Source organism: Pangasianodon hypophthalmus, chromosome 5 (assembly GCF_027358585.1).
Source record: "Pangasianodon hypophthalmus isolate fPanHyp1 chromosome 5, fPanHyp1.pri, whole genome shotgun sequence".
NCBI lineage: Eukaryota > Metazoa > Chordata > Actinopteri > Siluriformes > Pangasiidae > Pangasianodon > Pangasianodon hypophthalmus.
The window spans coordinates 913,816-934,785 of NC_069714.1; the positions used below are offsets into that span (position 1 = coordinate 913,816).

The following is a 20,970-nucleotide window of genomic DNA, read 5'->3' on the forward strand; positions in this document are numbered from 1 at the left end:
CACCACGTTTCCCACTGGCCAATCACTGATCTCCATGTTTCCCAATGACCAATTACTGATCTCCATGTTGCCAATCACTGATCACCACGTTTCCAATCACTGATCTCCATGTTTCCCAATGACCAATCACTGATCTCCATGTTTCCCAATGACCAATCACTGATCTCCATGTTTCCCAATGACCAATCACTGATCTCCATGTTTCCCAATGACCAATTACTGATCTCCATGTTTCCAATCACTAATCACCACGTTTCCAATCACTAATCACCACGTTTCCCACTGAACAATCACTGATCACCATGTCAGTGGGAAACATGGAAATGAGTGATTGGACACATGGTGATCAGTGATTGGTCAGTGGGAACAAATCCCACTCAATGACCAATCACTGATCTCTGTGTTTCCCACTGACCAATCACTAATCACCATGTTTCCAATCACTGATCACCATGTTTCCCAATGACTAATCACTGATCACCATGTTTCCCACTGACCAATCACTGATCTCCATGTTTCCCACTGAACAATCACTGATCTCCATGTTTCCCACTGACCAATCACTGATCTCCATGTTTCCCACTGACCAATCACTGATCTCCATGTTTCCCACTGACCAATCACTGATCACCATGTTTCCAATCACTGATCACCATGTTTCCCACTGACCAATCACTGAGCAGTATTGTTTGTCCCACACTCTGCTTTGCTCTGGAAAGAGCTGGCGACACTGAGCGGGATTGATCTGAATTCCTTTGGGAGCGTGTAGGATTGGAGAAAAAACAGTCCTGAAGTTAACACATGAGGTCAGAGATTATTATTTGTGGCAATATGACAGACATAACTTTGTTTTGAAATGTGCTGGGGGCAATAATTAGCTCCAGCAAAATGAAAAAAAAAAAAGGTTCAGTTAGATACCACACCAATTTGCACCAAAAGTGTATCTGAAACTTTTTTTATACTCGCTTTAAACCCACTCCAGCTTTAAACCACTTCCAGTAATAACAGTATGCTTTTGAATTCTTTTGAAACTGAGTCGTTATGATTTATGTTATCACTAACATCCTGTCTTTGGGAGTATATTAAAAACAAAATACTTTGTGCAATTCTGCAAGATTCAGTTGGCCAGTATAATGACAACCTATAGTGACTTTATTAATCTGATATTTTTTTTTTTTAGAATGCGTTTGGATCTGTTTTTGTCCTATGTTATTAAAGTTGCTGAAGCATGGTGGTGGTAGCATGAATTATTCCTAACAGACTAGACTTTTAAAAAGTGGTTGGGAATAATCTGGGTATGGTGTTGGAGCTCATCGTTATGTTCCAAGGTGGGTACAGGTTCGGGTTAGCTCACTCAGGGATCAGTCGTGGGGCTAACTAATCCCGGGATTGATATTTTTTGTGAAATTGTAAAAGCCAATACAGCAGAAAGCCTCTTTAACGTCTAATCACAACAGCGTGAAACTATTTCATGCTTCCCAGCTGAAGCAGTTTTTAAAGTATCATCGTCGTATCATCTGACACGGAGAAATTTTATTGCACAGAATTCGGCCGAGATTTTATTGAGATCATCTCATGCAGTGTGGCAAGGAATAGTCTTTAAACAAAATAAAAAAAGAAGCTGAAATCGTACAACTTGGCTTTAGGAAATCTAAACAGGACGTGTCTGTGAAATCAGTGAAAAAGGCCAATGTGGGATGAATAATATTGAGCTAAAGATCTTGTTGCTCTTCCAGACTCATAACCTGTGCTTTATCTCTGTGCCTAAAGGTAACAAAACCCCATATCCTTTGTTATTTATTTATGACTGCTGCTATTTCTCTCAGGGGCCTTTTTTTTTGGTTGACCTTCTTAAAAAATTTACAACATGGCCAAAGGGAACGTGACCTTTGTCACCTTTCTGTGTTCCAGCAGTGAACGGTTTAATGGTTAAAAACACACATATACACACATTTCAGCGACTCTACACACATTCATGTGGCACATGCCATGAAATTAAACATACTGAAGCAAAACAAACCTCAATTTACCAACAACCAACAGTTAATCTCTTGAATTAAAAAAAAAAAAAAAGTGAAAGTACCTTGTTTGGGGTAAGTTAAATTGGTCCTGTTCATTTCATCCTACAGATATGAAAACTCTACTTGCTTTCACTTAAGTATTCACCCCTTTGAACTCTTCCATGTTTTGTAGTGTTAAACCCTACAATTGAAATTGACTTAAATATGATTTTGACCATTTGATTTACACAACATACCATATCAAACATTTGAAGGTGCAAAATGTTTCTTTTGTTTATTTTGACCCTCTCATTCTTCTTGATCAATCTGCGTGAAATAGGATGAAGATCGATGATGAATTTTTGCCACAGATTCCCAGAAACACATTCAGGTCCTTGATTGGTTGTTGAACCACTCTAGTGTAGCTTTGCCAGTATTCTTAGGGTCATTGTCCTGTTGGAAGGTGAAGCTCCACCCCTGTCTCAAACACTCCACAACATCCCCACAACAACATGCTACCACCACCGTGCTTCACATTGGGCAAGCTGTTCGCATGGTGTTGAGCAGAGTTGCTTATCAGAATGTATTTGTTAGCAAGACTGACTTTACCCTGGAATTTTTGTCTCACTTTTTTCACCAGGTTACACTGCCATGGTGACTTATACTGAACATCTAACCTGACTTCTTCTCTGGGGCCAAACAGGCACTTTTTTCCCACTGATGTGCGCTAATAATGCTGCATTTGTTGGAACTTGGCTAACGTAAGTGATATGATTGCTGTTCATCTTCTCAAAACAGTGAACTTTGCGGTCAATTTTATAGATTGATTAAATATCTAATATGAGTGTAATCTCTTAAAAATGGAGCAGTGGAAGCCATTTTGATATGACATCATGCTGAATTTGGGATCGACAGCACTTTCCTGGCTTCCAGAACAGGTACTCCAAGTCAGAAAGTTGGAAATTCAGTGGAAATCCACTGTAGCTACAGTTTGACCATTCTTGAAAATGTGTGGAAAGGTCATGTTACAGTTCAAGTGAACTTACAGGCATTCACAGTTATTTGTCCTATCAGCATTATGGAATATGCAAAGAGGGAATATTGTAACTTTGTGGAATTGTGGAGCATGATACTGCAAATTCTTATTTATCTCAGGAAACCCCCATTCCACATTTACCCACTCTGGACATGAAAATGGATTTTTACAGAAGAGCATGTAGCCTAAAGTACATTTATAGAGTAATTATTATTATTATTATTATTATTAATAATGAAATAACAGTTGCTTATCAGAGGTTTGTTGTGTTCTTCAGTAGGACTCCCGTCAGTGATTGGTGCTATAGATTGCACGCACATTCCACAAACCAGTCCTGAGGCTATTCACTATTCCTCCCTGACCATCCAGCTGGAAAAGTAACATTACATTACATAACATTAAAGGTGCAATAGTCTTCTTTTTTTAAAATTTCATACTTGTGCAAATAACATGATATGCAGAACATTATACAAAGCCGTAGCCTTAGCAAAAGTGTATTAAGGCGCTGGGAAAACCTGTTTGGAAAACTGGCTTCCGGTCCGGAACGCTTGTTTGTGTTTGGATCTGCTTCCTGTCAGTCATTCTGTAGACACTCTACTGTACGGGCCACTGTAGATTCAGGGGGCGGAGCTTTATGAAACATAGGTAGGAATAATTAAAATGTTGAACCCACCTAACTGTCACAGATGTAATCTTGAAAAAAAAAAAAAGATTAATCTTACCTAATTCACCTTTAATGCACTTTTATTTAAAATAGTATTAGACGCTTAATCATAGCCTGATTATATAAAGATGTATCTACAGAGGAACTTGTGAAGAACATAGCGAGATGTTTTACTTTCGGCCCGAATTTGCTGTCGCGCGCCGTAAACGATTTCCTTGGTGGTGGGTTGAGATCTTCGAATGCAATAACGTTAAACCTGCTTCCTGTGACAGGCGGAAACACAGCGGATGCAGGTTGTTGCGTCATGTCAGCCACAGCCACAACAATTCCAACTATTTACACCTTTTTATTTTGGTGATTTTTTATTTTTAGCCGTGTGAACAGTTGTTCAGCCTGAACTCTGAGCTGCACAGCTGAAACACGTGACGCTAGCTCCCCCAAACTGACCTGATAAATCAACAAGGCCCTTTTTCTTCATGCCTTTAAGTCCACATGGTGGCCACGCCCTCCTCGAAGTTTAGAAATGAAAACAAAAACAGCACCAAAGCTACGTCTTTGTCTCTCGGACGTCATTATATTATAATATTTATGGTATATTTCAGATTTCTTTTTCACAGTCTATCATCATGTAGATGTATTTGTCACAACCCTGGCCTGATTTATGGAACATATGGACAGAAACATACTTTATTATTGTCTTTTCCAAAGAAAACATCACATGAATAAACAAAGACGTGAGCAGAAAATGGCTGACGTGAATAATAATAATAATAATAATAATAATAATGATGAGCTGTTACTATAGCAACAATAAGGTATTACAATGAGATTTACAGCTGCACTACTGTCAGAGCTGCTGTTAAAGAAAATTCATCAACATCTGACGACCAATCAGAATCCAGAATTCGACAGCGCAAATTTTATTACTAATAATACTTTCTGACAAATTAATTTTAATGAAAAGCACACACACACACACACACACGTGATTATTATTATTATTATTATTATTATTATTATTATTATTATTATTATTATTATTCAGTGACTATGGCATTGTGATCACATAAAAGTATCTAATTATATCAATCATTTTGCAATAAAAAATTTATGAGAATGTATAATGACTGTGGAATTTTATGTCTTGTATCTTTTAATTAAAGGTTAAATGTTATATAAATGTTGTATAAATGTTGTATAAATGTTGTATAAATGTTCTAGTGTGAGCAGGAGCAGCAGGACACCTCCCTCACTGCTCCTCCTCTTTTTCTCTTTTCTTTCTTTCTTTTCTTTGCTTTTCTTTCTTCTTTTTTAGCTCGGTGTAAAACAGCTGCACGTCTCCTGAAGCCTCTCAGTGCTCCTCGGCGGGATCACGCGGCAGACCGGACGCGCGCGCGCCCCTGTGCCGTCTCCTCGCCGCGCGCGCGCCTCTCCGCTTTCTTCCTGCACGCGGGTCGGAGGAACATCTGCGACACGCGCGCGCGCAGGAAACTTTTCCATTTTATTAAAGTGACCTCGGGTCTTTTTTTTTCCTTCTTTTTTTTCTTTTCTTTATCTCTCTGTTTTTTTCACGGTGCAGTCTGACGCGCTGCTCTGACTCTGTGATTAATGCAGCTTAATATTCAGTATTATCTTATAAATGTCTGGTCCTGGGACATGGAGTGAAAGAGAGAAGCTGGTGATGAGTGAATGAGTGAAAGAGTGAAAGAGTGAATGAGTGTGAGGTCATGAAGAGGTTTAATTACTCGTGTGGACAGCAGAACTGACTCACTGCAGGCTCCTAAAGGTAAATTACTGCCATTATATAATTACTCATCTATCTATCTATCTATCTATCTATCTATCTATCTATCTAATGTTCTTTCTGTCTATCTATCTATCTATCTAATGTTATTTCTGTCTCTATCTATCTATCTATCTATCTATCTATCTATCTATCTATCTGTCTGTCTATCATTCTTTTTCTATCTGTCTCTCTGTAAATTTTTATATCTATCTATCTATCTATCTATCTATTTGTCTGTCTGTCTGTCTGTCTGTCTTTCTTTCTTTCTCTATCTTTCTATCTATCTTGATTATCTTGATAATGATTAAGAACAAAATTTGAACAACATTTTCAAGTCTGTTTTTTTTTTTTATATATATTTAATAAATGTAATATAAACGTATCACGGTATCCGGAATAGTGTCCTGTGGCATAATTTATCACATCAACATATTTCATATCATAATAATCACCCAGATCATTTCTGAATAAATTTCTGAGAAAATTTTGTGTTTCATAAATAAAATCGAAAATTTATGTTTTACAATATAATTATACAGCATCTACACATGTTTAATCCTCAAATATCACTTATTGGTTGATTTAGTTATTTCATGGCCTCAAAGGGTGCCAATAATTCTGCAGATGATATGCTCTCTGTCTCTCTCTCTCTCTCTCTCTCTCTCTCTCTCTCTCTCTGTCTCTCTCTCTGTCTCTCTCTCTCTGTCTCTCCTCCCACAGTGTTTGACATGAAGCCGATGGAAAGGCGAAGAAGGATGGGAGCCGCGGGCCGGTGTTTGCTGGTGATGCTGGCGTTACTCGTCCTGTTCCCGGATGTTGCCGCGTCCTGCCCTCGTCCTTGCGCCTGTTACGTCCCCTCTGAAGTGCACTGCACCTTCCGTTCACTCGCCCTCATCCCCTCCGGAGTGCCAAGATTAGTCCGGCGCATGAATCTCGGGTAAGCGCCGTCTACGCTGTGAGGAACCCTTACGAGAACTGTGATTTTATTGTGAGAATTTTTAGAATAAGTAAGGAATCACAGCCTCGGCGGTGTGCAGTTATAGGAAAATAATCCATGACGAGGTGGTGTGATACGGAACAACGTGACACGGAGTGACTGTTCCCACTCTGAAGCTGATTAATTTCCTATAACGCTACGTATCGAGGTCTGTTATTCCTCTCATACGACAGCAATTTGACAACCATTACAATTTATTATTTAGTAAAGGACACCACGTCATACTTTTTATCCATTTATAGTTACATTTAATGTTCCACGAGACCTGTTCCTGTTAGCACTTACGTTATAGCAGCTATAAACAGCTAGGTTAATGAGAAAGCCAAGTAAATCTGGTATGTTAGTGCCACCTATGTGTCAAACAGCAAACTGCAAATTATTCATAAAAATAAAAGTTTATTTTATATAATTTAGAATTTTTTTTAAGAATAAATAGAATACCCTAGATTAGTTTGCTACTTGTTGAGTAGCAACTTCTTGTTGTCTGAAGTCATTGGATTAAACTTGTAGCGTAACTGTGATGTGTTACTGTTAAAAAAAACAACAACAACAAAAAAAAAAACGCATATCCGCGTAATTACAGCTTAATGTTCAGGTTAATGTGAACACAGCATCAGAGTGTTGAATTTGTGTGTTTAACAGGTTTAACAGCATTTCTCGCCTTGACAAGGACTCTTTGGCTGAACTGAAGAAACTGGAGCTTCTGATGATGCACGGAAACAACATCCATCAAATCCCCGATGGTGTTTTTAGAGATTTAATGTCCTTGCAGGTAATTTTTTTTTTTGTTACTGAAAACAAAAATGTAAAATGAGATCATTCTAAAAGAACAGTTAATCTCGGGTTAAATACGTCCATTACACACAGCAGTGAGTCTGATCATCATCAGTCAGCTTTCTTTCTGTCTTTCTGTTTAATAAAGTGTCCAATTATTTTCACATGATTTTTTTTTTTTTGCACAATTCATTTATTTTCATGTGTAACGTTTTTTGCACACAATTAATTTTCACGTGTTTTTTAAACATTTATTTACACTTGATTTTAAAATTAATTTTGACCTTTTATTTTCACACGTGTTTGACACACAATTCCTTTCTTTACACTTTTTTAAGTGATTGAGTTTTTTCACATGCGAGCTTTACTCATGATTTATTTTCACATGATCTTTTTTAAATGATTCATCTACTTTCATGTGATTTTTTTTTACAGATTATTTGTTTCTTAGCATTTTTTAAAACACTTGTTTTACTTATTTTTACTTATTTACTTGATTTATATTTATTTTCACATGATTTTTCACATCATTTATCTTCACATGTGATTTTTTTTTTTTAAGTGACTGATTTTTCACATGTGGTTTTTACTCATGACTTTTGCTTTCAAATGTGATTTTTTTAAATACCTGATTAATTTAAACATGCGATTTTTATACATGATCACGTGTGAGATGTATGTGATTTTCCCATAAAGGTACAGATTAATATTTTTTTTATTACTTGCCTGATATCTGACCCTGACTTCAGTTTCATGTTCAGTTCAGTTTCATGAATCACAGAGAAGGAAACAATCAATGACTAATCATCATGAGAGAGCAAACCACTGGAACATGGAAACAATTCATCTCTGAATCGGAGAATATTTGAATGCTTGGATCATTTTTACTTATTATAATCAGCATCACTGTCCAAACACTGACATGAATATTTCTTTCAGGTCCTGAAAATAAGCTACAATAAAGTCAAAGTGATCACAGGTCACACTTTGTCTGGGCTCACGCACCTCGTAAGGCTGTACCTGGACAACAACCACATCGAATTCATCCACCCGGATGCCTTCAGAGGCATGACATCACTTCGTCTGCTCCATCTCGAAGGGAACCAGCTGCAGAAACTCCATCCTTCTACCTTCAGCACATTTTCCTTGTTAAATCACTTCCTGGTCTCCACAATCAAACATCTCTACCTAGCAGACAATTATCTGACGTCCCTGCCACAAGAAATGCTGAGAAATATGCCACATCTAGAGAACATTTTCCTGTACGGAAACCCCTGGACCTGCGACTGTAGGCTAAACTGGCTCCAAGATTGGATGACACGCCATTCAGGTAAAGTGAAAAAGGTATTTAGTACCAATTGAAAGCAGCAGTGATGATAAGTATTAGTGATGTAGTGATTTTGACTCATCCTGTACTAATCTTGTGATCATCCAATGAAATCACTCTGACTTCCTGTTTCAACATATGGAATCAAATGTCATGGTTAAGTTTTGAAATATGAACAGTTCTTGGTTGGGCACGAAATACTTATATATATAAATATATATAGAGAACATATACATCCAGTTATAGTTTACAAACAGCATCCAGTAAAGTCTTCCTTTTTTTTCTTCATTTCTAGGCGTGATGAAATGCAAGAAGGACAAAGCACATGCCCAAGATCAGCTATGTCCAGTGTGTGCCTCGCCACAGCATCTGAGCGGAAAAGAAATCTCCGAACACAAGGATTTCCAATGCACAGGACCGGTAATTAGCAACTCTTCAGGGAAGGACGTGTCACATGAGGAATACCTCAGTGAGCTTCTTTCTCTGGAGGATTTCAAGCCACCTTTCGGAAATATCATGCTGAACCTGACAGATGAACATGAAAACACGGTGGACTTGACCTGCCAAGTTGTAAAACCGAGGGAGTCCACAGAAATCACGTGGAACTACGCTGAGTCTTTGCAGATCAGTGCTAACATGACTCTCTCTTTAGACCTTGAATGCCCGATGGACAGGGAGAAGTATGCGAGCTTATGGAGACTGCTTGCGTACTACAGCGAGGTTGCGCTGCACCTGCGCAGGGAGATTATGTTAAATAAAGGGCCTGACCTGAGCTACAGATACAGACAGGACATTGAGAGAGATGCGTACTATTACACTGGAGTCCAAGCTAATATTCTGTCCCATCCACCTTGGCTCATGCAATCGTATGTGAATATACAGCTCAACAGGCCCTATTCCACTTCCAAGACTGTAAAGCTCATTTTTACTACTCAGATGTCTTCCACCACAGACAGTGAGCAACCAAGACGGCAGAAGAGATCCTGGGTTATGATCAAACATAGCAATGCAACCCAGACGACATTTAGTTCAGTTGTGGGCAGTATGATTGAGATGGACTGCAATGTGGTGAGTTCTGGAGGTCCAAGCATTCAATGGATGTTGCCTGATGGCTCTAAGGTTAGGGCATCTTTCAGTAGCCCAAACAACCGGATATCTGTGTCTAGTATGGGCAAACTTCTTATCAAAGCAGTGGATCATTCAGACTCCGGTGTTTATTACTGCATCGCTGAGGTTCTGGGAGATGTAGATCTTCTTCCTTTTCGTTTATCAGTTGTTGAATCCTCCAGACCCTCCATAGGTGAGGAGGTCAAGATTGCTTACGAGAAATTTGTTGGAGAATCTGTTTATCTGCCTTGCAATACCACCGCATCACCAGATGCCGAAGTGAACTGGATCTTTCCAGACGGCAGTATTATGAACGCCAAAGCAAACTCATCTAGAGGTTTTATCTTCTCCAACGGAACTCTATTCATTCCTCACTGCAGACCTAATGATAATGGAAATTACAAATGTGTGGCTCTGAATCAACATGGTGAGGACACTCTTTCTGCAAAGCTCACTGTTATGAGAAGACAAGGAACACAGCCTCTCCGACGGTATCATATGGGGCCCCTGTCTGCGGCAGGTGTGTCTACAAAGGTCAGAGCAATTTTAGAGGATATGGAGGAGTCGTCTGGTGATGATACAGGCCAGAAGAGAATGCCATCAAACAGAGGTTTTATGAAACAAAGGAGGGGACCACAGTCAAGGTCACAGGGCTATCCAGTCAGGAATTTGCAGAGAAATTTTCCTGGCCACAGGAAGCCAATTAAGAAAGGTTTGAATGGACAACAAAGGAAAGATGCTCTTGGGAACAGGAGAAGAATGAATAAATCCAACAACAAAATAGATCCACAGAGATGGGCTGACCTTTTGGCCAAAATTCGTGAGAAAACAGTTCCAAATACCACAACACCTAGGTCTAACACAAGCATTCCAATAGAAAGGGTTCAGACTGTAGATCCAGAATCTCACAATAACATAGAAGGATCTTCCCCGGATGATGTGAGCCCACTGAAGGAAGAGCCAAACGCCATTATCATGTCTCAATCTCATAATACACAACCAGTCACAGCTCCTTCACATATTGAATACCAGTTGCACCAAATAACACCTCCTGAATCAAGCATTAAGTCAGATGAAGTAACACCGAGACCTGCAAAAACCACAGCTGCACCTAATTACATTACCACTGAGATAAATATCCTGGAGGGGAACCATGTAAACGCCTTAACTACCAGCACTTCACACAGAGAAGAAAGACGACGAAACCAATTGGAAAATAACCCAGCTGCTACCAATTCAGAGTTAAAGAATGAGCTTGGCATCTCAGTGAAGTCTGCTGATGTTAAGGAGTCCTACACAAAGAGTGAAAATGACAGTGCACAATGGAGGATTAGTACTTCAACACAGACAACCAAAGTCATTTCAGCTAATGTTATAAAGCAAAGAGCTCCATCTAGTTCATATTCCAGGACCCCTTGGAAATCCAGGAGGCGATTTGGAAGCAGGGGACGAATAAACCGATTAAGACTAAGACCATCTTTGCCCCTAATCACTAGCAGACCACAGTTATTTACAGCATCCAAGGCCACTGGAACGCACAACCCATCAATCACTACAATCACATCCGGCACACTAACAGCAGGCACATCAGCCTATTCCACTGCTACATCTATTACTCCTTCCCAATACCTGAAATCCTTAACAGACAATGATGGTAATGGTATTGATCAAAAGAATGTCTCGCTGTTAGCTGACAAAATCAATCCATTTGCCTACAAATTGGAGGCGAGTGAATTTTCCACAATCCAGAGGACTGAACCAACTCTAAATGTCCCACAATATGGTTTACACCACGCAATACGCATTACACCACCAGCAGTGACTGTGACCACATCTCAGAGGAGAGCAAATAAAGATATATCCGAAGAGAGTTGGCAAAATGTGCAGACATTCACTACAGAGATCAAGATGAATTACCACATTGCTTCTACATCTCAGCCAGAGGCAGATTATGAAACACTTGCAGCTACTCAAGGCGGGCTTACAACCCGAATTTCAGCACTAAAACCATCTCAGAAGCCTGTCACTGAGGATGAAGCAACAGACACCAGTCTTCACATATCTGAATCACACCCAGAGAAAACTCTCAGTAGCTTGCAAATACTCAACTCTACACATAAATCTGTCAAATCTGCAGCTGCTCCAGTCAAACCACTTCAAACCCCAGTTATATCTCCAAAAGAAGAAACTAAGGCAGAAGATTTACTAAATATATCATTTTCTGATTCTTCAGTGAAACAAAGTCAACCTGGGTTTCTAACCACAACACTTCATACTGTTCCAGATGAATATGATTCTGTTTTTCCCATTACGACTCCAGGCCCAGAGGTGGGAGATGGAGAGTTGCCGTTGTCTAACATAAGCAAACCCTCTGGTGTCATTTCAACAACGACATCTACAACACCACCACCAACCACTAAAGCTAAGATTCACATATCAACAAAACCTCTCACAACAACAACAACAACCATAACACCCTCAATAACATCCACAGAGTCTGGTTTTAACACTCCAAATATAACCACCAATTTTGGAGAAACAATCTCTTTAAAACCCAGCATCCTGATAGCAGATAACAGAATTCCATTTTACTCAAGAAACACTCCAACTAACCACATTCCTGATCTGAATCATGGAAGAATCCTTAATACCAATTCACCTGTGGAAGACATAGCAGGCTCAGTTGGTACAATCAGATCAAGCGTGTCACCTAAATCTTTTACAACCACTACTCGGACAACAACTACAAGCCCAACACCAACTGCAAAGCCTCTTAGCACAATTCAGACAGGTGTAGTCTCTACAAACCGGCACCTTGGCGAGAATGTCCCTCTTCCTCAGCCACCATATGTTCCTGTACTGAGAGCAAGGCCCAGAATCACCACTGCTAATCATACCACAGTCACTGTGAATGCTGAAACAGATGTGCAGTTTCCGTGCAATTCTGTGGGGGAACCTAAACCTTTTCTTACCTGGACCAAAATCTCTACAGGTATGAATAAACAAATATTAAACATAATTTCTTCATCTTAAACAATAAATATAAACAAAGACATGGATTAATATCTAAATAACCGAGTTGAGTCTGTTTATCTGTCTTCTAAATGTAAACCTGATTTTTTTTTAATAACAGTATTTTGCATGCTGAGCCACAGTTGGACACAAGCCATGGAGTCTTGCCTCTATGTAAAATGCAAAAGCCATCAATATTCTCTACTGGCCCATGACATGTCCAAAGAACATGTGTGCACCTTCTGTGACACAGACAGAATCAGTTATTTACTGTTACACATGCAGTGTGTTTCAAAGAACCTATGATTACTTCAACAGATTACTTCCATATTGATGGACATAAGTTTTTCTTTCTTTCTATTTCTGTTTTTCAGGGGCTGTTATGTCAGCAAATACCAGAATCCAGCGATTTGAGGTCCAGCCCAGTGGAACCTTGGTAATCCGCAATGTTCAGCTCCAGGATCGTGGCCAGTATGTTTGCACTGCTCAGACTCAATATGGTATTGATAGGATGATGGTTACCTTGATGGTTCTGGCCCAAATGCCAAAAATCCTGCTTCCATGGCAGCATAAGATGACCGTGTACTTGGGAGACCACGTCAACCTTGATTGTCAAACACAAGGTCTTCCCCATCCTCAGATAAGCTGGGTGCTTCCAAACCAGACGGTGGTGCAATCAGTCAGCACTAGGGAGCAGAGATTAATGATTTTTAGCAATGGGACACTTCATATGAAGCAGACTAGTTACCCAGACAGTGGAATCTATAAGTGCATCGCCAGTAATGTGGCTGGAGCTGCAACAATGTCGATTCGGCTCCACGTTACTGCACTTCCACCCATAATCCAGCAACAGAGACAGGAAAACCACACCATTTCTGAGGGTCAGACCATGTACATCCACTGCAGCGCTAAAGGAGCCCCATATCCAGTGATTCGGTGGATCACCTTCAGTGGCATGCATATCCGCCCTTCCCAGTCCATCAATGGAAATCTGTTCGTCTTTCCCAATGGGACTCTCTACATTCGCAACCCAACAGAAAAAGACTCCGGTACTTACGAGTGTGTTGCTGTGAATGTCGTGGGCATGGCCAAGAGAAGTGTGAGTGTGTTGGTGAAGAGGACTTCCTCTACAGCCAAAATTACCTTCACATCGCCCCTAAGAACTGATATCAGTTATGGTGGCAATCTAAGGTTAGACTGCAGTGCTTCAGGAAGCCCTGAACCGAAAATCATCTGGAAAACTCCAGCGAAAAAACTCATTGATGAGAATTTCAGGTACGTTAATATGACAAGTGATAAGCATGTAACCCTAAATTGACGCTAACAAGCGACAAAGTGACAGGCATTCATTAATCTTCTATGTGTGTGCAATATGGAGCTGTATTTTCAGTGCTAGCGGTAAGCAACAAAGCGGCAGCATGACATTTCAACTGAGACTTTCGCAAGTCTGTGCAAATTAGGTATGATGCAATAAATCGACAAATCCGATTGGCTCGTATCTATACCGATCCTATGGCGTGTGTGGTCCAACGATTCTTCAGTTCCACGCTCACAACTTTAGTTCCCACCTGCAATTAGTTCCTATTTAGTGTTTGATTCAACTTATAAGCGTGGTTTCATCGTGGTGTCATATACAACCTCTCATTAAACCTGTAGAGACATTACGAAGAAAAATCAAGCTTGGAAGGAAATAGCAGAGATTGCTGTTGCCTGTGGTGAGGGTACATAGATAGTACAGTTAGCTCTCTTTGCTAATCTGAATGAGGCTGATCAGATAATCAATTTTCACACTGGATCAGTGTTTGTTATTTAATTTGTGTTTATCTAGTTAAGCTGTAGATTTTATATATAGGCTACTACAGTCTCTCATCAGAACTAATCATTTTGTAACATTCTGTTTTTTGGTAAATTTTTCTTGTGCGCAGAGATTGCTGTTTAATATAGTGTTGGTAATACTTACCGTAGATCAATGTAGTGTCGTCTACATTGTAGTCCAAAGTTTTAAGGAAGTTCATCTGATAAGAATGTGAATATATACAGGAGTTGTAGTAGTAGAAGAAGAATTCACTTGCAGATAAAAGGGCCGTCCTTACAACTTCCAGATGTGATGAGCAGACTTTGGACCTCAGTGCACCATCTGTTGCCGATTACAAAGCAAACGCCTCCATCTTTGCTCTAGACAGCTGACTAAGTAGTCTAGTCCAAGCTCATAATTCCTGGAGTTATGGGAAGATTTGCCCAGAGTGCACGAGTTCATCCAAGTTTCAGAGAAGACAACAGACCGAAGATTTAATGTGTCTCAATCAGACAACGAAACTCATCAATCTTCTTGACCTAAAACTGCGCAAATTGAAAATTCTATCATTTTAATGATATCAGATGTTTCCTTACATTCTTGTTACTGAGCTTTCGGGTTAGGTTTCGCTGATCTTCAATCATAGATTGAACGAGGCAAAGATAATGTCATTCTTAGTCTGATAAATGAATTACAGGATACCTTCCTACCTTTTTATTCCTCCTGCAACATGGTTGATATTCTTCAGGTTGATTTTCTCCAGACTTCTCTCCCATTCATGTGCTGTCATGTTTGGAACATTATATAGTGAACTCGAGGTGACAGGTCTTAAAGATAAACTCAGGATAAATCTGTGGTAGATTATGGTTGTCCTTTGATTTCCAAATGGAAAATAGTTTTTGAATAAAAAGCAACATTAGTGCTGTGAAGTCTTTTTTCGTTCTGTCAGCAGATGAGTGTACCATTCACGCATTTAGCAGGGAAGCAAGAAGCGAGGGATTTGGGTCAGTGGCAAATTAATATCAGGATATTTTGATATTATATGATATGATGTACATCACTTATTGAGATAATACCCTTACATCAAAGCCTTAAGCAATTAGATCAGCAAATAAAAGCTGCCATGTGTCAATTTGGCATATAAAGTGGTTATCTTTCCATTTATTTATTTGACAGTTACCCAATCCAAAGCCAGAGCTGTTAAGTAACACAAACAGCTGGAATCTAATTCAAGCATGAAGCTGTTAAAGGAGCCGGCAGTCGCCAGCAGACCAGACATAATGCAGGGGTGGAAAAAGTACAGAGAAACCATGTTTAAGTAAAAATATGGGTGTCAAAATCTTAATTAAAACTATGGAGTCAAAAACCTAAGTGAAATTCAATTTAAGCTATTGAGTGAAATTATATGTAAAGATACTCATAAGTGTTCATAAGTAAAAGTAAATATTTTTAACTGATCATCAATTTACAATTCAGAAATATATTTATTAATTGACCACTTTAAGAACTCTGTTGGAATGAATGCAAAGGAGGCATTAACAACAAAACAAAACTAGCTAGCAAATTTATGAATTTAAAGCTAACTCACCTCAATGTGTTTGGCAAATTTTGATGGTCTTTCCCATCTTACCAAAGTAAGGGAATGGAAGCTCATCTTGCTGATTGTTAAAGCTTGACTCCAGCTTGACAGGTGGTGTGTGTTGTGCTGATTAATGGAAGGTGCTGGCCTTTTCTCAAAGACCAATTAGGACAGTTGTGCAAAGTTTCATTTGACATCAATGTAAATTTAGTTGTCTTTAAAAATACTTGTGAATGGCATAGAGGGCAGGAGAAATTTAGAAAAATTTTGAAGGTCAAAATGAAAATTTACAGAGCAAAAAGTATGTTTTCTTTCTTGTAAACATACTTGAATAAGAGTTCATTTATACAATTCCAGTAATATTCGAATTCAAGTACAAATCTTCCAAGATGGCACTTAAGTAGAGTAAGGAAGTACAATTACTCAAGATAGTTATTTTAGGAACAGAGAGACTTGCAAATTGAAATGTGAAAGCTCGAGGAAGTGCTAGTAATTATAAATACTACTCATGGAACAGTAACATGGTATTTGTTATTATAGAGCGTTATTGTTGCTGCATATGTTTCCCTAGACTCCATGGAAATCGTGTCATTCCTTTTCTTACTGTTCATTATTTTTACCTTGAAAATGCCATTACATTCACACTTTTGTTCATACCATGCTATTATTCACTAATCATTATTTAGCTTTAAATTAATCTGACATTTCCTTCTTTACTTCTTTCTAGCTTCGATCACAGAATGAAAGTCTTCAGCAATGGCACTCTCACCATTAAATCAGTAACAGACAAGGACCATGGAGACTACCTCTGTTTGGCCAGAAATAAAATTGGAGATGATTTTGCTCTCCTGAAAGCGAATGTCATGATGAAAGCAGCCAAAATTGAACAGAAACAGTTAAATAACCACAAAGTTCTTTATGGAAGTGATTTGAAGGTGGACTGCATTGCATCGGGCCTCCCGAACCCTGAGATCAAATGGAGTCTTCCAGATGGCACCATGATTAATAGCGTCATGCAGTCAGATGACAGCGGAGTGCGCACAAGGAGGTATGTTGTATTTGACAATGGTACCCTCTATTTCAATGACGTGGGTATGAAAGAGGAGGGAGACTACACATGCTATGCTGAGAATCAGATTGGCAAAGATGAAATGAAAATTCATATCAGAGTAGTGGCAGCTGCACCAGCTATACACAACAACACTTTTGAGGTGATCAGAGTCTCACATGGGGAAACAGCATCGCTTACTTGCAGGGCAAAGGGGCAGCCTTTACCAACAATAGCATGGCTTTCCCCAAACAACCACATCATAGACCTGCCAGCATCTGATAAGTACCAGCTTACCACTGATGGGATTTTGCAAATCCATAAGGTACAACGGTTGGACAGCGGAAACTACACTTGCTTAGCCAAAAATACAGCAGGTTCAGACAAGAAGGTGGTTAGTGTAGAAGTTCTGACTTCAGCGCCCATCATTAATGGACTAAAAAGTCCCCTAACCAGAGCAGAGGAGACCGCTGAGAAGGACCAGCGGGTTCTCCTGCACTGCAAAGCTGAAGGAACACCATATCCCCAAGTCATGTGGATAATGCCTGAGAATGTTGTGCTTCCTGCTCCTTACTATGGCAGCAGGATCATGGTTCATCGCAATGGTACTCTTGATATTCGCAACTCACGCAAGAGTGATTCTGTCCAACTGCTCTGCATAGCTCGCAATGAGGCAGGCGAGGCCAGACTGCAGGTACAGCTTCACGTTACAGAGCGTGTTGAAAAACCAAAGCTGAAAAGCTTGGCCACAGAGACTGTCCAATTCACCAGTGGAGTCTCTGTGATCCTTAACTGCTCCATGGAGGGAAGCCCCCATCCTGAGATCACCTGGTTCCTTCCCAACGGAACAACCCTATTGAGTGGAACTAGCATTTTCCATTTCAACCATCTCCCTGATGGAGCTTTGATCATTAGAGAACCTTCTGTTTCAGACGCAGGGATTTACCAATGCGTGGGCCGTAACAGTGCAGGCTCTGTGGAACGGACAGTGACTCTAGAGTCCAGCCAGAAGCCTGTCATCAGTAGCAAGTACAGCTCATTGGTCAGCATTATCAATGGTGAAAACCTTCAGTTGAACTGTCTGTCAAGTGGTAACCCAATACCCAAGCTTACCTGGACTCTACCAAGTGGAGAAATCCTCACCAGGCCACAGAGATTGGGACGATACTTCATTTTTGACAACGGTACCTTAACAGTCCAAAAGGCCTCCGTCTACGATAGGGGAACTTACCTTTGTAATTCTGCCAACGAACACGGGTCCTCGTCCATGTCAGTCGCAGTGATTGTGATTGCTTATCCACCGCGCATCACCACTGGACCCGCAGCGGTCACTTATGGAAGACCAGGACTTGCAATCAAGCTTGACTGTGTGGCAATTGGTATCCCAAAGCCGGAGGTACTTTGGGAAATGCCTGATAAAACCCAGCTCAAGTCAGGCCCTCATCCACGACTTTATGGCAACAGGTACATCCATCCACAAGGCTCTCTGGTCATCCGGAACCCATCGAGCAGAGACAGTGGTGTCTATAAGTGCACCGCCAAAAACGTGGTTGGCAGTGATAGTAAAGCAACCTACGTATATGTGTTTTGATACAAAATATTATATAAATACCTACACGCCTTAAAGAACTGCAGTGCAGAGAATACTGATAATAGCGAGTGAGTTATTTTGTAGATACAGGATATGCTGGTAAATACTCTCTTGTAAATACAGTATTAAAGCTAATTAACTGAAATCAAGATGATTATCATCACAAACTAAAAATATCAGCAGATATGATACAGAAACTGTTCATCTGCTTTCATGATGCTGGGAGGAAATTCATGGTGTTTGGTTTAGATCTATACTTCTCAAAGTGGGCTCCAGGGACTCCCAGGTATCTGTGAAGCAAAGCGATGAGGTCTGCAGGTTTCTCGTTTTGTTGTAATGGTGGAAACCACAATTATCAAATTACTATTATTATGTCTGTAAATAATGTTAACTGGAGTTTAATGACAATTTTAATAAAAGTAGTTTCCATGGGAGGAAAGTACAGAAATAAAGAAAACCTCTCTGGTTTCAAAATATTATTGTACACATTTAAATAATGTGCCAGTTGTTTTTAATAGTTTCCGTAAAATCCGTACTGAGGTTTTTATTTACAGTAAAAAGTTTAATAAACCCCTTTTTTATGTTACAGACAAATGCATTATCAGGGAGCTTACAAAGATATTTCCATTCACCTATATCTACAATATACAGTAGTTTATTCTAAAGGACCAGGCTTTAAAGTAAATTCAAACATTGTATTTTTGAATAAGTAATGTCTGTTGTGTGGTGAATATTGATTTATTTGTTTCCGAACACTGCATTTTATAGCAAAATGTGTTCTATTGAGTCTTATTTAAACACGTAATGGTGTATCTTTTTGCAAATGGAGTTTAAAATAGGCATTGCGAATCTTTTTTTTTTTTTTTTGCTGTTATGTCATGCTATAGGAACACTTACTATGTCTTTTTTAATTTATTTGTCTTTTAAAGACTGATCAATTTCATTTTAAAGCTATTGAATTTTTTTTTTTTTTGTGAGAAGCTCATGGCTGCACTTTACATCTACATTTTAAATAAACAATGCAAGTATTTCAAGTATTTCTGGTTATTACTCATGTGCAAAAATGGTCAGAAGTATTTTAAAGTCCCCTCAAAAGTGAAAACAGAAAAAAATTCATTTGTCATTTAAACGAGCCACATCTTCGTCTCTTCGCTCCACAGATCTCTCTTAACCCCAGGGGAAGAATTAATCCCTGAATCATTCTCACGTTTCTGTTCTGTTGACCAAATTTCTTGTTATTCAGTCAATTAAACAGTTTAAATCTTTGCGTGTTGTCAACTGTACAAAATGTGTAGGCGCTCTTCTCTGTTTTGATGATGATGTGACGGCTCAAGAGTCCACAAATTCCTGTAGAAATTCAGAAGAGCGTCCTACAGTGGCCTGTAAATACTAATGACTGAGTAGACTTCTTTTTTTGTGGCTGGAAGAACAAACCTCAGATTGATTTATGAGAATCCATAACACCAAAAGGCAAAAAATAACAGCCTCACGACTTTGAAGCAGGTGTGTAAGGCCATTAGCAAAACTCGAAACGTCTGGTTTTGACGCACTTAAGTCTAGATGACAAACAGCACGTATAATATTACGACAAACAGCAGTCTTGCTAATGCTGTGTGTTTGACAGTAAGGTATCTACATCGTTAGCATTATTAGTGCGTACAAGTGTGCTAATCATGTGATATGTTGTGAAAATCAAGAAGCCCAATATTGTTAGCATGGACACTTTAAAATATTGTCAATGCCTCCATTTCTTTAATAAGTATTTTCAGTGTTGTGAACTCTTCCTTGGCCCCACTGAACACAATGAACAAACAGGAGAACATACATTGGTCCAGCTTTTTTAGCTATTGATATTATATCAGTAATGATATTGATAACTATTATGATATTAAATTCAGAATGCTAGCGTACTTCATAAGATATATGTCAAATTCGAATGGTCAAAATTCTCACCATATGCTATGAATGTTGCAGAATTCTGCCAAGTTTAGTGCAAATATCCGTGTCAACCTAAGCAACGTCTGGCTTACTTACGATCTGGGAAACAACTTATGGAATAAAAATGAAGAGGCTAATATTCAATACATTAGTCTTAGATTATGGGATGTTAAAAAATTAAGTCGCAATAATGAGATAATCACTCGAAATAATGTCATAATATTTTGAAATAGTGAGCTATTCATGAGATAATACAGAGAAATGATGAGATAATAATTCATTATTTCAAGATATTAAGTCACAATAATGAGATAAT

General features: G+C 39.1%; 1 protein-coding gene and 1 long non-coding RNA gene across 3 annotated transcripts; one reads left to right on the top strand and one right to left on the bottom strand.

Moving 5' to 3' along the window:
- The first annotated feature begins 5,029 nt into the window (after positions 1-5,029).
- LOC113524313 (matrix-remodeling-associated protein 5-like) lies at positions 5,030-19,750 on the top strand. 2 transcript variants are annotated; one of them, XM_026910505.3, is made up of 7 exons: positions 5,030-5,486; positions 6,207-6,423; positions 7,126-7,255; positions 8,197-8,587; positions 8,880-12,683; positions 13,078-13,978; positions 16,805-19,750. In XM_026910505.3, exons 2-7 carry the CDS (start codon positions 6,215-6,217, stop codon positions 18,714-18,716), a joined length of 7,347 nt encoding a protein of 2,448 aa, XP_026766306.3. In that variant the 5' UTR covers positions 5,030-5,486; positions 6,207-6,214; the 3' UTR covers positions 18,717-19,750. The 2 variants fall into 2 exon arrangements, with proteins under 2 accessions (XP_026766306.3, XP_034160144.1); XM_034304253.2 differs by lacking the exons at positions 5,030-5,486; positions 6,207-6,423; positions 7,126-7,255; ... (1 more) ...; positions 8,880-12,683; positions 13,078-13,978 and adding an exon at positions 15,254-16,378.
- Positions 14,962-16,147, bottom strand: LOC113524353 (uncharacterized). Its single transcript, XR_004578165.1, has 3 exons — positions 16,087-16,147; positions 15,209-15,281; positions 14,962-15,043 (listed from the first exon to the last, which is right to left on the bottom strand). It is a non-coding gene; the product is annotated as an uncharacterized LOC113524353 (long non-coding RNA).
- Positions 19,751-20,970: the final 1,220 nt, after the last annotated feature.

Coding starts and splice junctions, on each gene's coding strand:
- LOC113524313 (XM_026910505.3), top strand. CDS start 6,215: ATGAAGCCGATGGAAAGGCGAAGAAGGATGGGAGCCGCGGGCCGGTGT. Junction 8,588..8,879: donor TTGGATGACACGCCATTCAG/GTAAAGTGAAAA, acceptor CTTCATTTCTAG/GCGTGATGAAATGCAAGAAG. Junction 13,979..16,804: donor CTCATTGATGAGAATTTCAG/GTACGTTAATAT, acceptor ACTTCTTTCTAG/CTTCGATCACAGAATGAAAG.